This window comes from Acinonyx jubatus, chromosome D1 (assembly GCF_027475565.1).
Source record: "Acinonyx jubatus isolate Ajub_Pintada_27869175 chromosome D1, VMU_Ajub_asm_v1.0, whole genome shotgun sequence".
In the NCBI taxonomy this organism is placed as follows: Eukaryota; Metazoa; Chordata; class Mammalia; order Carnivora; family Felidae; genus Acinonyx; species Acinonyx jubatus.
The window spans coordinates 53,777,249-53,792,850 of record NC_069390.1 but is presented as its reverse complement, the minus strand read 5'-3'; the positions used below and the strand labels follow the sequence as shown (position 1 = coordinate 53,792,850).

The following is a 15,602-nucleotide window of genomic DNA, read 5'->3' as shown; positions in this document are numbered from 1 at the left end:
TGATCAGGATGTGGAACAACCAAGTGTCATACATCACTCATGATAGTATAAAATGGTACAATTACTTTGGAAAACCATTTGGCAGGTTCTATTAAACATACACTTACTTTATAACCCAGAAATTTTAGTTTAATATTCATAGCATATTTATAATAGCAAAAAAAAAAAAAAGAAAGCAACTCAAGTGTCCCAAAATAGTTAAACTTTGATGTATTCATGCAATGGAATATCAGCAATAAAAAAGAATTAACAGCTGATGCAGACAAATACAAAGGAACCTCAAAAACATGTTGAGCCAACCCGCAGCAACTTCTTATTCAACATGTCTCTGGAGACAAGGGAAACAAAAGCAAAAATGAACTATTGGGACCTCATCAAAATAAAAAGCTTCTTTCTGCACAGCGAAGGAAACAATCAGCAAAACTAAAAGGCAACCAACAGAATGGGAGAAGATATTTGCAAATGACATATCAGATAAAGAATTAGTATCCAAAATCTATAGAAAACTTATCAAACTCAACACCCAAAAAACGAATAATCCAGTGAAGAAATGGGCAAAAGACATGAATAGACACTTCTCCAAAGGAGACATCCAGATGGCCAACTGACACATGAAAAAATGCTTAACATCACTCATCATCAGGGAAATACAAATCAAAACCACAGTGAGATACCACCTCACCCCTGTCAGAATGGCTAACATTAACAACTCAGGCAACAACAGATGTTGGCGAGGATGTGGAGAAAGAGGATCTCTTTTGCACTGCTAGTGGGAATGCAAACTGGTGCAGCCACTCTGGAAAACAGTATGGAGGTTCCTCAAAAAGTTAAAAATAGAACTACCCTACAATCCAGCAATTACATTACTAGGTATTTATCCAAGAGATACAGGTATGCTGTTTTGAAGGGGCACATGAACCCCAATGTTTATAGCAGCACTATCAACAACAGCCAAAGTATGGAAAGAGTCCAAATGTCCATAGACAGATGCATGGATAAAAATGCATGTGGTGTACAGATGCATGTGGTGTGTGTATATATATATATATATATATATATATATATATATATATATATAATAAAATGGAGTATTACTTGGCAATCAAAAAGAATGAAATCTTGCCATTTGCAACTACGTGTATGGAACTACAGGGTATTATGCTAAGTGAAATTAGTCAGAGAAAGACAAGTATCACATGACTTCATATGAGGACTCTAAGATACAAAACATGAACAGAAGGGAAGCAAAAATAATAAAAACGGAGGGGGGGGGGAGGAAAAAACCTAAAAGACTCTTAAATATAGAGAACAAACAGCTGGAGGGGTCGTGGGAGAGGGGATGGACTAAATGAGTAAGGGGCATTAAGGAATCTACTCCTGAAATCATTGTTGCACTATATGCTAACTTGGATGTAAATTAATAAAATTATTAATAAAAACAAAACCATGTTAAGTCAAGGAAGTTGGACACATAGAATATATATCATTCCACTTATATGAACTTTTAGAACAGTAAGTTTGATACAAGGTAATCCAAATCAAACAGTGGTTTTCTCAGTGGGTGAGCCCTAAGGGTATTACCTGGAAAGAACACAAGGGAAATTTCTGGGATTATAAAAATGCTCTGTATCTTGATTAAGGTGGTAGTTATACTGATGCACACATTTGTCAGAGATCATCTAACTATATACTTAACATATGCATTTTATTTTAGGTAAATTATATCTCGTTAAAGAATAGTTTGGGAAAAATAAATCCAATTGTAACCAATGGTCCCAAATACAGTGTAGCTGGTTTCCTTGATTCCCCCCTAATTTGAATTAAATATCCTGGGGACTAGAATTTATTGGCCATTCTGTGGTCTCTAGTTGTCTGGCAACCTGGGATGTTTATGGGTAAATTAAAACTACTAATTTTGTGTGTGCTGAGCCCTTGAGTGAAGGAAGAACTATTACGTTAACTTGGAAGTCACTGAGAGTATGTTGCATGGGATAGGGTGGTAGTGGTGGGTTTGCAGATGTCTCCTATTCAATCTGTCACCAGGGGTTTATTTTCCTGAATCATCATTATATTTCCAATTCCTAGAATGGTGCTTAGCGTATTGCATATTCTCAGAAAAGTCAGTGATGTTAAGAAAATAATAGATCTTATTAGATTTTTGGTCTCAGGGTGTAGATTTATAGGAACTCACCTGGTAAAGAGTAAAAACCACAGAATTTAGAATTAAAGAGATTTAACCCTGGCTCTGATATTTGATTTCTTGGACAAGTTATTACCTTCCTAATCTTCTGACTCTATAAAGGGGGGGGGTAGTTATGTGCTCATCAGATGGCTATGGGACTGTAATAAGACAACGTACATCCTCCTGAGGCACTGAAGAGTGTTAAACTAATCCACTGCTCTAACTAGATGAAGTTCTGATGACCTAGGTCTTCTTGAGCCTGCTAGTGTCCTTCTCCTTTGTAAGCTCTTTCCTAGCTTACTAAAATGCTTTACCCTGGAGCCAAATACCTATTAAATACCTATCAATCTGCCTGTAGAGTCTGAGCACAGATGTCAGAACAAGAGAGTGAGAACTCTGGATCCTAATGGACCTTCTAAATCACAGCCATCACTTTCATTTTTAAAAACCTGCTTGGGAGGTCAAATTGGAATGTTTTCTCTATTTCATCTCTAAAGAAGGGGTTTGGTCTTTTCCCTGGACCTTTGAGGCTTGGTGGCAGCTCCACATGGCCACCCCACGGACTAGAAGAAAAGACTAAGGATATCAGACTTGAGTCATCAAGTATGAGACTTTGTTCCCACACCTCACACTCAGGTGTGGTTGAAAGCTTCTGAGAAAGCAGCCTTTCCTATTTGGACAGAAGTGGAATGAGATGAGGTGGGTCCTAAGACCTCTTTTCCCCTGAACAAGTTAGATGTCCTTACTCAGTACCCATTGTCTCTGTGCTTATCCTAATATTCATTTAATTTGGCTTAACTTATTTGGTTTTGCTGTTGTCTCCTATATGTAGGTCTCCTCCAACAGTGAAAAGTCTCCATGAGCACTTTTGACCGTATCATGTCCATACCTAGAGTTTAACATAGTGTATACTCAGTAAAAAAGATGAAAATTCTCACCTTCCAGAGAACCTTCCTAGATTGACATTATACCTTGTTGCTTATTCTTCTGTACAGCAGGCACAGTTTTCCCAAAGCCCATTGCTGAGTGCTAGGTCTCCATTTCTGTTTCTCTAATTCTGTGTGTTTCTCCTGTCAAACTGAGAGTTCACTGAGGGAGGCATGCATGTATCCATATCAGGGTAGGAGCACCTGACTGTGGATGAAGGTTATTTCTTCTTGTCAGACTGTGAGTCTTATCTTTTTTATTTTATCAAGGTCTCCTAGAAGGGAGGAGTCCTGTCAGAACAGCAGTGTTGAATTCCCTGGGAGGTGATCATCAGCTTGGTGACCATGTTTCCCAATAAACATGGGATCCCTAGGCTTTGTAATCATATCTACATCACAAATGGGAAATACCTAATGGTTCCTCATCCTTCAGACTTGTGCTACTTATCTCCTTATCAAAGTAAGGATACTATTGAGTGTGGGCTTCTCTCTCCACCATGCTGGGAACCACTGGTCTCTTAAACATTACCATTGGCTCATAAACTGGCCCTCATACACAGAGGACAAGAGGAGACCAATGCAAGAGGCAGGCCACTCCAGATGTGTAGGTGGCAGGTTTAAAAAGCAAGGGAACTTACTTATGAGATTTGTGTTAGTGACCCCAAGTACCCACCTGTCAAATCTTAAAAGTTTATAGAGAGGCCTTAACTGGGTTCAGTCATGTATACTGGCCAGATGGGCTCAACAATACCTTACTCTCTCAAGGCTGTGTTCATGGAACAGCTCTCACGGTGGGAATAGCGGGTAGAATGTATATTCCAGGGACAGGCGAAGGTGTGAGGAACCTCCAATTGCCCCAGTCTGGCTCACAGTTTAACTGGTGGCCACATATTCCCAATGGCCCACTCCAACAATTGCCCAAACCTAAAGGAAGAAGACAAGGTTCTAGGGTGGGGTTGGAGATTTAAGACTGAACAATGCCCTGCTTCAGCAGTCGGAGGGCCCCATCCCGGATCTGCTTGGTCTTCATGCCATAGATGATGGGGTTGAGCATGGGTGGTACAACAAGGTAGAGGTCAGCCAAGAGGATATGGATGTGCCGGGGCACATGCTGGCCAAAGCGCTGAGTGTAGAATGAGAAGAGCCCTGGTGTATAGAAGAGAAGGATGACACCCAGGTGGGAGCCACAAGTGCCAAAGGTCTTAGCTCTTGCCTCTTTGGAGGAGAGGCCTAACACAGCCCGGAGGATTAGTGTATAGGAGACAGTGATGCAGATGGAATCTGTGCCCACAACTAGCGTGGCAGCAGTAATGCCATAGATGTTGTTTGGCCGTGTACCCCCACAAGCCAGCTTTACCACAGCCATGTGCTCACAGTAGGAGTGGGCCACCACTCGGCTACAGTAGCTCAGCCTTGCCAATAAGCATGTGAGTGGGGTCATGAGGCCCAAGCCACGAAACACAGCAGCAGCTGCCAGCTTGCCCACAGCCTCTGGGGGCAACAATGACCCATAGTGCAGTGGCCGGCAGATGGCCAAGTAGCGGTCAAAGGCCATTGCTAACAGGATACCAGATTCAACAGCTGAAAAGCCATGGATAAAGAACATCTGAGTAGCACAGGCCCCAAAGTCAATCTCAGTAGCATTTGTCCAAAAAAGTGCAAGGAGTTTGGGCACAGTAGAAGTGCAGAGCACCAGGTCAATGATGGACAGCATGCATAGGAACAGGTACATGGGCTGGTGCAGTGCAGGCTCTGATCGCACCACCAGCAGCACTGCCATGTTGCCAAGCACTGCCAGGGCATACATGGAGCAGAAGGGAAATGCAATCCAAAAGTGGGATGCCTCCAGGCCAGGAATTCCCATGAGCAGAAAAGAGTTTGGGTTCTGATGGCTGTGGTTTGTGAAATGCATGGTCAGGTCCAGGTAGGATAGGTAGAGAAGACCTTACTGCCCTGCTCTGAACCCTAGGAAGCTCGGACAGATGAAGCCATTGGGATTCATTCTTATTCTGTGGCTGAAACTGAAAGGATAGCAGAAAAAATTTGAGTTAGATCTCATAAAAAACATCCAGGATAAGAAGGTTGTATAGCATTGGGAAGTGATGCATGGCAGGAGGTGAATTTATCATTACCAGGGATCAGAGGAGCCTTTCCACTTAAGTCTGATTCAACAATGTCTAGGCTAGGCTGTAGGGTGAGTGACATGGTTGTAGAACTCACTCTTGTTACTTATCCTCACCATGGAGAATCTTCTATGCCTGTGAACCCAATTCTGCCTTGTACTCTTATTTTCTTCTGATCTGCCTATGTGACAATAAAATAATATAAAAATCAAAGGTCAGGCACATTTGATTTGTGGTTACTTTTCAAGATGGGAAGATCAAGACTGAGAGATAAGAGAAAGCAGAGTGGGGGGGGGGTGTTGTTGGATGGGTTTTTTCAAGCCACTGAGCCCATGGTTATTCACAGATGAGGCTCAGAACAACAAACACACGGTGAAAGGCTGAGTCTCATGTAGTCTGCTAAAGCCGTAACATTGCCTGGCTTATGTTAATACTAGAATCCTGTGCTTGTCGTAGGTTTCTGTGTGAAACAGGTGAGATCATGCAGAATTGGTCAGTGGTAGATGTCAAGTTAATTTGGCTATAATAGGTGATCTGATAAAGTTACTGAGGAATGAAAACACAGTCTTATAAAAAATCAAAGGTACATGAAGAGGGTATGAGAAGTAAATTTTAATCACTGGGAACACAATTGTTAACTGTAAGCAAATACGGAGACCAGCTTGGTCAGATTATGGCATGGAGCTTCTACACATGTCCACCCCATCTCTTTGCCTATTACCCACACTTTCTATATTCCCTGATCTTCCCTTACCTAAAAGTACCTTCTCACTATTCTCTGATCCACTAGCCAGCCAGTAATTGAGAGTTTGAGAAAGAATTTGATTAAAAAGTCAGGAAGGGGATAGTAGAGGGAGGGAAGAGGATGAAAAGGAAAGTTGAGAACAAGACACAGGAATAAACACAGGAGATATTCGGGAGGGAACAGTACCTTTCTCACACTGGTTTCTAATATGATGGGATGTGACTGTGTTCTGGCTGCTAGTGGGAACAGAGAGGGTGGAACTGCTTGAGCCCTCTGGAGACAAGTCCATCTATATCCCTAACCTTAAGCTGCAGTACTCCTTGCAATCCCTTCCATCAGCTATCCATACCCAGGAAGAAAGAGGCAAGAAGGCAAAGGATAAGGTCTTCTCATGTGGTCTGGGGGAAGGAACCCTGGACCAGGATGCCATCTCAGTGCCCAATGTGGCTGTTACTGTGATATGGAGACAAACATCTTGTCCCTTTATGTCTTATCATCCCTTCTTCCATGCATTTAAAATTTTCCTTCTGTGCTATTTCCCTTCCTGAGTTTCTACCAGAGAGCTTAGGACCCAGAATACTCAGATGGTATTTCAGTTTTGGTGGTAGATGAAGGGTCAGGGACAGAGAGAAATCTGGGTGGGGGGTGGGGAGTCCTTGTAAAATGGTATATGTAAAGCTGTTCCATTCTGAGCACACCATGTATTTAGTGCAGCATGTGACTCTGTCTGTATATGTTGCTGTATAAAATGCATGAACAAGGCTGTACTCAGACATGGTACGTACATTGAGATAAGACATTGTTTTTAGAGTGTCCATACTTCAATGCCCTTTCTTTGGTGTGGAGAAAATTGAGAGCTGAATAATCTAGACATAAATGTCAAAGACTCGCTTTCTTCACTTTTCCACCCCACCTTTTCTTCCAGTCTTTTAATAATTGAATCAAGTTTCCTCAGCCTCTGAGCTGCCTCTCAAAGAATGTTTACTCTATCCTTGTAGTTACACAGCACAATGACTGCATGCCCCCCTTGCCTCGGCCCCATTTGCACAGATAGGGAAAATGAAGTTGGAAAAACATGTGGAGCACAGTATGCCAAGATTCTAAGAGAGATCAAGGTGAAGGCCTTGGGGTCATCAGTTCCTGTCCTTCTCACTAATATTTGAGTTAGAGCTCATGAAAAATGTCCAGGAACAAAGCTGTCTCATGAAGAAAGGAACACACTATTCATCACTGAAAGTGTTTATGAGCATCTGGAAGCCACCTGCCCAGGATTCAACTTTTGTTAGTGGAAGAGTAAGAGCAGCCCTTTTCAAATCTCAGCTCTGCTAACTCACCAGCTATGTGATCACAGTCAAGTCACCTAACCTCTTGTCAACCTGCTTCAGATTCTGTGACCTGGAGAGTTCATTCCTACTTCAGAGGCTACTGTGAGGAATCCTTATGGGAGACATTCATCTGAAGAGCACTACATGGCATATAGCAATGGTAAAGAAGTGTGATTCATTTGTAAGTCCTTTTTATCTGAAGTGGAGACTACCTCAGTGAGAAAATTATCTTCGTGTTCTCCAGGTCTTTGGCCTGTTTGTAGTGTGCTTACTGTAGGGTGACATACAGAGATAGACTTACCAGGCCTGGGACAGGGAGTGGTAGTAAAGTCTCAGGTCCTGCAGGGATTAGAGAGTGTGGAGCAAAAAGGCTGGAATATTTATCCTGTTATTAAGGCCCTAACTGAGATTAAAAATTCCCTGGGGATAAAGGCACTAAAAACACCTCTGGGATGCTGGAAAGAGGCAGAAAATTGAAGCTAGGATGTTTGGGTCTTTTCTTACCCTACCCAACCAAAAGAGTAGGATAATGGAGAAAATTTACACTGAGAGTTCAGAGTAGATAGGAAGGGAGTAGGCATACAGAACCCTGAACACAAATAATCCTAAAGGCTTTCTGGCATAGGAATTCTGTTTAGAAAATTTGCTGATTTTGCTTTTTCTCTTGGCCCCTTCCACATGTCCCAAATATTTGCTTCTCAATGCTTTTTAGCTTCTCTGAATGTTAGTTTTTCATCTGTAAAAGGGGTAGGCAATGAATGAGATGGTATATGGAAGGCATTTATCATTTTGCCTGGTCTATGCCAAGCACCTGGTAAAAATTTTAATTTTATTATTTTATCTAATTCAATGATCATTGACCGAGCATCTACCATATGCAAAGAACTATGCTAGATGTTAGAGCAGAGAGTTGAAGGATCACACCCTTGTTCACAGTCCAGTTTGGGATCGGCAGACATAAAAGATTATAGTTCAACAAGAGATATATAGATATAAAAAAGACACAAGTTCATTTAGCAGAAAGGGGGTTAGTGCTGTACAACTTAGTCAAAGATTCAGAAATAGAAAGTGGACTTAGAGGAAGGTGCACATGAAGGAGAGAAAAAAAAGCATGTGTAAAAATATGGCAGACAAGAGATAATGGGCATTTTCTGGCAGTCAGTGCAGCCTAGTTCAAAGTTTAGTTAAAAAAATTTTTAGGGGTGCCTAGGTGGCTTAGTTGGTAAAATGGCCAATTCTTGATTTCAGCTCAGGTCATGATCTCACTATCATGCCTTATGTTGGGCTCTGCACTGACAGCATGGACCCTGCTTGGAATTCTCTTTCCCCCTCTCTCTACCCCTCTCCCCTGCTCACACATGCTCACTCTCAAGATGAGTAAACTTAAAAAAAGTACATTTGATTATAGTTGACACACAATGTTACATTAGTTTCAGGTGTACAGTGATTCAACTCTATATGTTATGCTATGCTCACAAGTGTAGCTATCATCTGTCACCATGCAACACTATTACAATATCATTGACTATATATCCTATGCTCTACTTTATTCCTGTGTCTTACTCATTTTATAGTGGGAAGCCTGAATCTCCCACTCCCCTGCACCCATTTTGCCCATCCCAACAGAGCAGAGAGCCTAGAAATAAACTCATGTTTATATGGTCAATTAATCCATAAAGAAGACTATATGGAATGGGGAAAAGACAGTCTCTTCAATAAATTGTGTTGGAAAAACTCGACAGCTACATGCAAAAGAATGAAATTAGATCACTTTCTAACACCAGATCAAAAAAATCAAAATGGACTAAACATTTAAAGTGACACCTGAAACTATAAAAATCCCAGAAGAGAACACAGGCAGAAATTACTTCTTATTCTTTAAGTCAATAGAAATTCCTACTGGTCATAGATATATTTTTATAGGTGTGTCTCCTAAGCAAGGGAAACAAAAGAAAAATAAAATATTGAGACTACATCAAAATAAAAATCTTTTGTACAGCAAAAGAAATCATCATCAAAACAAAAAGGCAACCTACTGAATAGAAAATAAGTGGTTAGTATTCAAAATATACAAAGAACTTATATGACACACAAAAAATTGAATTAAAAATGGGCAGAAGACCTGAGTAGGCATTTTTTTTAAAGAAATACAGATGGTCAGACACATGGAAAGATGCTCACAATCACTCATCAGAGTAATGCAAATCAGAGATACTCTGAGCCATAGTAAGTGTCCTTTCTCTCCTCTCATCCATACACCATCTTATCAAATGCCGTTTGTGTGATATGGTCACTTTAAATCTTGTTGGTATGACCTTAGTCAAGTAACAGCTCTTAGCCTCTTGTTCCCCATCTGTAAAAATGGGGAGAGCTATCATATTACACGGAAGGTGCTTAATACAGTTTATGTGACATGGTAACAACAATCTGTTGAGGCTTTGCTATCATTAAATTATCATCTTTCAGTCATCTTCCTACTCAATAGGCTTTGTGAAGGCAGAGGCCAGGGTGAATTAAGCTCTTTGATAGTACTTAAAAGAAGATCATAATGGCGTTAGGTATAGGGAGAATGTTGTTTTATGAGCAGATAGTATTCTAGTTAAATGTAGGCTAGGCAGACAGACATGAAGCTTGATTTCAGGCAATAAGGCAACAAACCTATTGAGGACTCAATATTTATCTGACAGGGTCTTAGAGATACAAAAAATTGAAAAGATACCTGCAAATGCAAATCAAAACTATAAAAGATATCACCTCAAGCCTGTCAGAATGGCTAAAAATCCACATACAAGGAACAACAGGTGTTGGTGAGGATATGGAGAAAAAAGAACTCTCTTGTTCCATTGGAAGGAATGCAAACTAATGCAGCCACAGTGGAAAACAGTATGGAGGTTTCTCAAAAAGTTAAAGATAGAACTACCTTATGATCCAGCAATTGCACTACTGGGTATTTACCTATAGAAGAACACTAATTCAAGGGGGTACACGCACTCTATTTATACCATCATTACAATATATATGGAAGCAGCCCAAGTGTCTGATTAATGGATAAAGATGTGAGATTATATATATATATGTGGCAAGATTTCATTTTTATGGCTGAACATTTTAGTGTGGAGATTATATATATATATTATATTATATATATGTTATATGCTGTTTGTGTGATAGGGTCACTTTAAATCTTGTTGGTGTGACCTTAGTCAAGTTACAGCTCTTGGCCTCTTGTTCCCCATCTGTAAAAATGGGGATATATATATCATCACACACACACACACACACACACACACACACACACACATGTTATTCAGCCATAAAAAATGAATTCTTGCCATTTGCAACAATATGGAAGGAGCTAGATAGTATAATGCTAAGCAAAATAAGTCAGAGAAAGACAAATACCATATTATTTCACTCATATGTGGTATTCAAGAAATAAAATGAGCAAAGGGAAAAAAATGAGAAAGACAAACTAAGAAACAGACTCTTAACTACAGAGAACTGATGGTTACCAGAGGGGAGGTGGGTGGAATGATGGGTGAAGTAGATGATGGAGTTTAAGGAGTACATTTATCATGATGACCACTGGGTGATGCATAGAATTGTTGAATAATTATATTGTACACCTGAAATATAATACTGTATATTAACTGTAATTAAAGTAAAAACTTTTTAAAAAGGGGTAAAAAAATAAAATAACTGGAAAAAAGAAAGTGATAAACCTGGGAAAATTTATGGTGATAGAACATAGGATGGTTAGGAGGGTTATATGAAGTAAATATGTGAAATTCTTAAATATTTTCTTGTAAATACAAGTGTTTACTCCAAAAAAAATGTGAAAAGAAGGTGGTTCCCAGGAAGCAAGCTATCTTATTTTTGAATTCTATACCAAAGAAGAGAAACAACAGGTGTTTACCACAGTGTTTTATATAAAATTTGATTTGAGAGATTCTAGTATTTTAAGAAGTATGATAATACTGATCTAAGATAATTCTATTACATGACTTGTCCTTTAATCCTATTTTAAGTTTTAATTATATGAATGATTTACAAATACATTCCTTTATAGGAAACAAACACAGAGAGAGAGAGACAGAGAGAGACAGAGAGAGACAGAGAGAGACAGAGAGAGACAGAGAGAGACAGAGAGAGACAGAGAGACAGAGAGAGACAGAGAGACAGAGAGACAGAGAGACAGAGAGACAGAGAGACAGAGAGACAGAGAGACAGAGAGACAGAAAAGATTCCTGTTTTAAGGAGCTTTAAATGCAGATGGTGAAGATGGTGAAGGGAAGAGCTAGTGGGAGATGGCATGGCCCAGGTGATAGAAAGGAAGGTGCAGACTTTGTTCTCTGAGCATAGATTCCCTGGGTAGCTCACAGGATATTCATACTTCAAGAATTCAGTTTCAGGGATTCTAAGGTTTGGCCATTCCCCCATTTAGTTCTTCCAGAGACACATCTGATTCTAATAGAGGGAATAAGTGGCAATAGCAGATAAATGAGAGGACTCTTAAATTTTCTGCCAGCACCACAGTGCTCAGAGCCAAGCCAAGGATCTCCATTTTTTTTTTTTTTTTACTTTTTGAAACTTTTTATTTTGAGGTAACTTTATGTTCATGTGTAGTCATAGGAAATAATACAGAGAGATCCATATATCCTTCCCCCGTTTCCCCCAATGGTGACATCTTGCATAACTGTAATATAATATCATAACCAGAAAATTGACATTGATCATTAGCCTTATTTAGATTCATCAGTCTTAAAAGGATTCATTTGTTTGTATGTGTATGTGTTTATATTTAGTTTTATTCACTTATTACATGTGTAGATTTGTGTGACCACCATCACACTCAAGATACAAGATAATTCCATCATAAGAATCCCTAGTGCTAGCTATTAAATTTTAATGGAGAATGTACTCAAAAGATTTATTCACCAATTTGAGTAACTTCTCTGAGGCTATGTTGTATTTAATATAGTTTTGAAAGACACTAAATTACTAAAAGACAGAAGAAGTTAACCACATTAATTCCAAGGAGTTCTCTGGGAATACAAACACTGAAATACCATTACTGCTTTAGAAAGGAGAAATTGGGGGCACCTGAGTGGGCTCAGTCCATTGAGCCTCTGACTCTTGATTCTGGCCCAGGTCATGATCCCAGGGTTGTGGAATGGAGCCCTGCGTCAGGCTCTGTGGTACTGCGTGGAGCCTGCTTGAGACTTTTTTTTTTTCTCCTCTCTCATTCTCTCCCTCTACCTCCTCCTCCCCACTCGCTCCCTTTCTCTCTTAAAAAAAAAAACCCAAAGAAACAAAACAAACAAACAAACAAACAAAAACAAGGAGAAATTGCTGAGTGGAAAAAGATCTTAATGGTATCTGGAGCAAAAATAAGGCGGGGCTTTAAAGACACAGGTTATTAGGTCTTTTACACAGGTTTAACAAAAGAAGTTAAAAATCACAGCCTGATTCTTTTGTTTAAAACAGAAAAGCAAAGTCAACAAGAAAAAAAAATCATTACTGGTCTGCACTCTGTGAACAGAGCTTTCTCCCCCTGGGAAAACAAAAAATTATTTGCTCCTGTATGAAATTTAGGACCACATACCAAAATGGCTAGCTTGGCAGAGGCTGCTGCTTAGCTTAGAGCTCAATTGTACAATTCACTTGAAGCTCAGTGTGAACTTTCCTCATAGACAATAGACATTTGTGTTCACACATTTGAAAATGAACTTACACAAACATGTGCAATTTATACAGTTTCTTAAAAGCATAAAACACTGACAGTTTTAAACTAATGGGTTTGGGGCTACACTCAAAATAAAGCTTTGTGTTCTTTGTTGCTACCCTTTATCTCTAGGGTAATGAAGACCGTCTATTAAGTGAAATTGTTAATAGCCGAAAATTATGAGAGGTCAATCATAAAAGCTGCATGCGGGATATTTTTCCTTCTTTTATCCTTTTGGAATTAAAGATATTCCTCTTGTTTGGAGGAGAATGATGGTTTAGTTATAATTAAAATTCTGTTCTTTTTACTCTTTGGTGGAAAAGACTGACATACTACTAATTAAGCTACTTTTAGACTTATCTCCTTATTGAAGGGATCTCCATTATCTTGATGGAGCTCATGGATAGGCATGGTTATTCACTGTTAACTTGGGATAGCATTGGGTGGATCTTTATTCAACTAATGAGATTTATTCTACAGAATATTATAAAGCTTCTATTATGTGTCAACATTTCTCTAAGTACTAGGAATGTAGTGGTGAACGAAGAAGACAAAGTCCTTGTTCTGATAGAAATTCTAAGCTAGTAAGGGAGACTTTCATTAAAACGGTCAACATGTAAAAATTGGCATTGAAAAGTGCTAATTAAAATAAAACAGGAAGATAGAAAGTGACAAGGAGCATAGTTTTAGAGTAGTCATGGTAGAATTTTCTGAAGTGACATTTGAGTAGGGATCTTGAGAACATCAGTGAGCAAGGCATGAAGCTGTAAGAAGGACAGTGCTCCAGGAAGAACAGCAGATGGACACACTTTGAGGTCTGAAATGTGGTGAATTTGAGGGATAACACCAGGCCCCTTGGTTGAGTGGAGTGACTAAGAAGAAAGAAGATGCATTTGAGAGGTAGCCAAGGTCCAGGTAATAAAAGGACTTGTAAGCCATGGTGAAAACTGGAATTTGTGTAAAGTGTGGTAGAAATCTATTTGAAGATTTAGAACAGGATTCTGTTATGCTGTGACTTACGTTTTAATTTTTTTTTTCCAACGTTTATTTATTTTTGGGACAGAGAGAGACAGAGCATGAAAGGGGGAGGGGCAGAGAGAGAGGGAGGCACAGAATCAGAAACAGGCTCCAGGCTCTGAGCCATCAGCCCAGAGCCCGATGCGGGGCTCAAACTCACGGACCGCGAGATCGTGACCTGGCTGAAGTCGGACGCTTAACCGACTGCACCACCCAGGCGCCCCTGTGACTTACGTTTTAAAAGGTCTACACTGGGGTGGCTATGTGACTCAGTCAGTTGAACATCTGACTCTTGATTTCGGCTCAGTTCATAATCCCAGGGTCGTGGGATCGAGCCCTGTGTTGGGCTCCACGCTGAGCATGGAGCCTGCTTAAGATTCTTTGTCTCCCTCCCTCTGCTCCTCTCCCCGACTCGTGCTCTCTAAAATAAAAAAAAAATAAAAATAAAAGGTCTATATTGGATTCTACATAAGGGAAATAAGGATGAAAGAGGAAAACTAGTTCAAAAATTATTGTTATAGCCAAAGAATGAAATGATGGTGATTTAACCAGGGTAGAAGCAGCAGAGTCAATGAAATGTGATTACACTTGGGACATGCTTTGAAGATGCAGCAAATAGAATTTGTTGATTGACTCACTGAATGCAGGGTTATGAGGATATGATGGGCTTTAGGTTGGAGACTTCTAGCCTTCCAATTGGATGGATGGATGGATGGAAGGGCTTCAGTACAATGGGAAACACTGAGATTAAAGTACGTTTAAAGAGTAGAGGTAGAAAGGAATCAGAATTCTGTTTTAAATATGTAAGCTTGGAAATATATGTTAGACCTTCAAGAATAGCTGTCAGGTAATCACGTTATATTTACCAAATTTGAAGTCCAGGGGAACTATCTGAATTAGAGATGTACATTTGGGAGGCATGAAAGAACAGTTAGAGGCATGAGAAATGATAAAAATCACCTAAGGAATGAGTAGAGAGAAGAGACCTCAACATCAGAAGCTGGCAAAAGAGGAACTAGACAGTAAAAGATACTCAGAAAGTGACACAATGAAGTAGGAAGAAAACCTTCAGAGTGTTTAGGAAATCAGGAAGTAGAGAGTGCACATCTCTGCCAAATGCTACCAGAGTGTTGAATAACATAGGGTTTAAGAATTGATTACTGATAGTTAACAATACTGTATCATATACTTGAAATTTGCTAAGATAGTAGATCTTAAGTGTTTTTACCATAAAAATGATAACAATGTTACTAGATTGTGAGGATTTTACGGTGTAGATGTATATCAAAACATCAAATTGTGACACCCTAAACATACAATTTTTGTCAAAGATACCTCAATAAAGATGGAAAATTGATTATTGGTGTTTTCAATAAATGATGCTGGAAATTCTAGACACCTATATGCAAAAGAATAAAGTTGAACTCTCACCTTATATCTTATTCAAAAATTAACTCAAGTGGATCAAAAACCTAAACAGAAGCTGTAAAATTATAAACTTCTAGAAGAAAACATGGGTAAAAAGCTTCATGACATTGGATTTGGCAATGAATAGGACA

General features: G+C 39.4%; 1 protein-coding gene across 1 annotated transcript; it reads right to left on the bottom strand.

The window, feature by feature from the left end:
• Nucleotides 1-2,613: 2,613 nt before the first annotated feature.
• On the bottom strand, nt 2,614-5,517 carry LOC106966082 (olfactory receptor 52P1-like). Its single transcript, XM_053202632.1, has one exon. The coding sequence runs from the start codon at nt 5,018-5,020 to the stop codon at nt 4,073-4,075; it is 948 nt and encodes a 315-aa protein (XP_053058607.1). The 5' UTR covers nt 5,021-5,517; the 3' UTR covers nt 2,614-4,072.
• Between the last annotated feature and the right edge of the window lie 10,085 nt (nt 5,518-15,602).

Excerpts from the sequence above, each read along its gene's own strand:
- LOC106966082 (XM_053202632.1), bottom strand. The coding sequence starts at position 5,020 with ATGCATTTCACAAACCACAGCCATCAGAACCCAAACTCTTTTCTGCTC.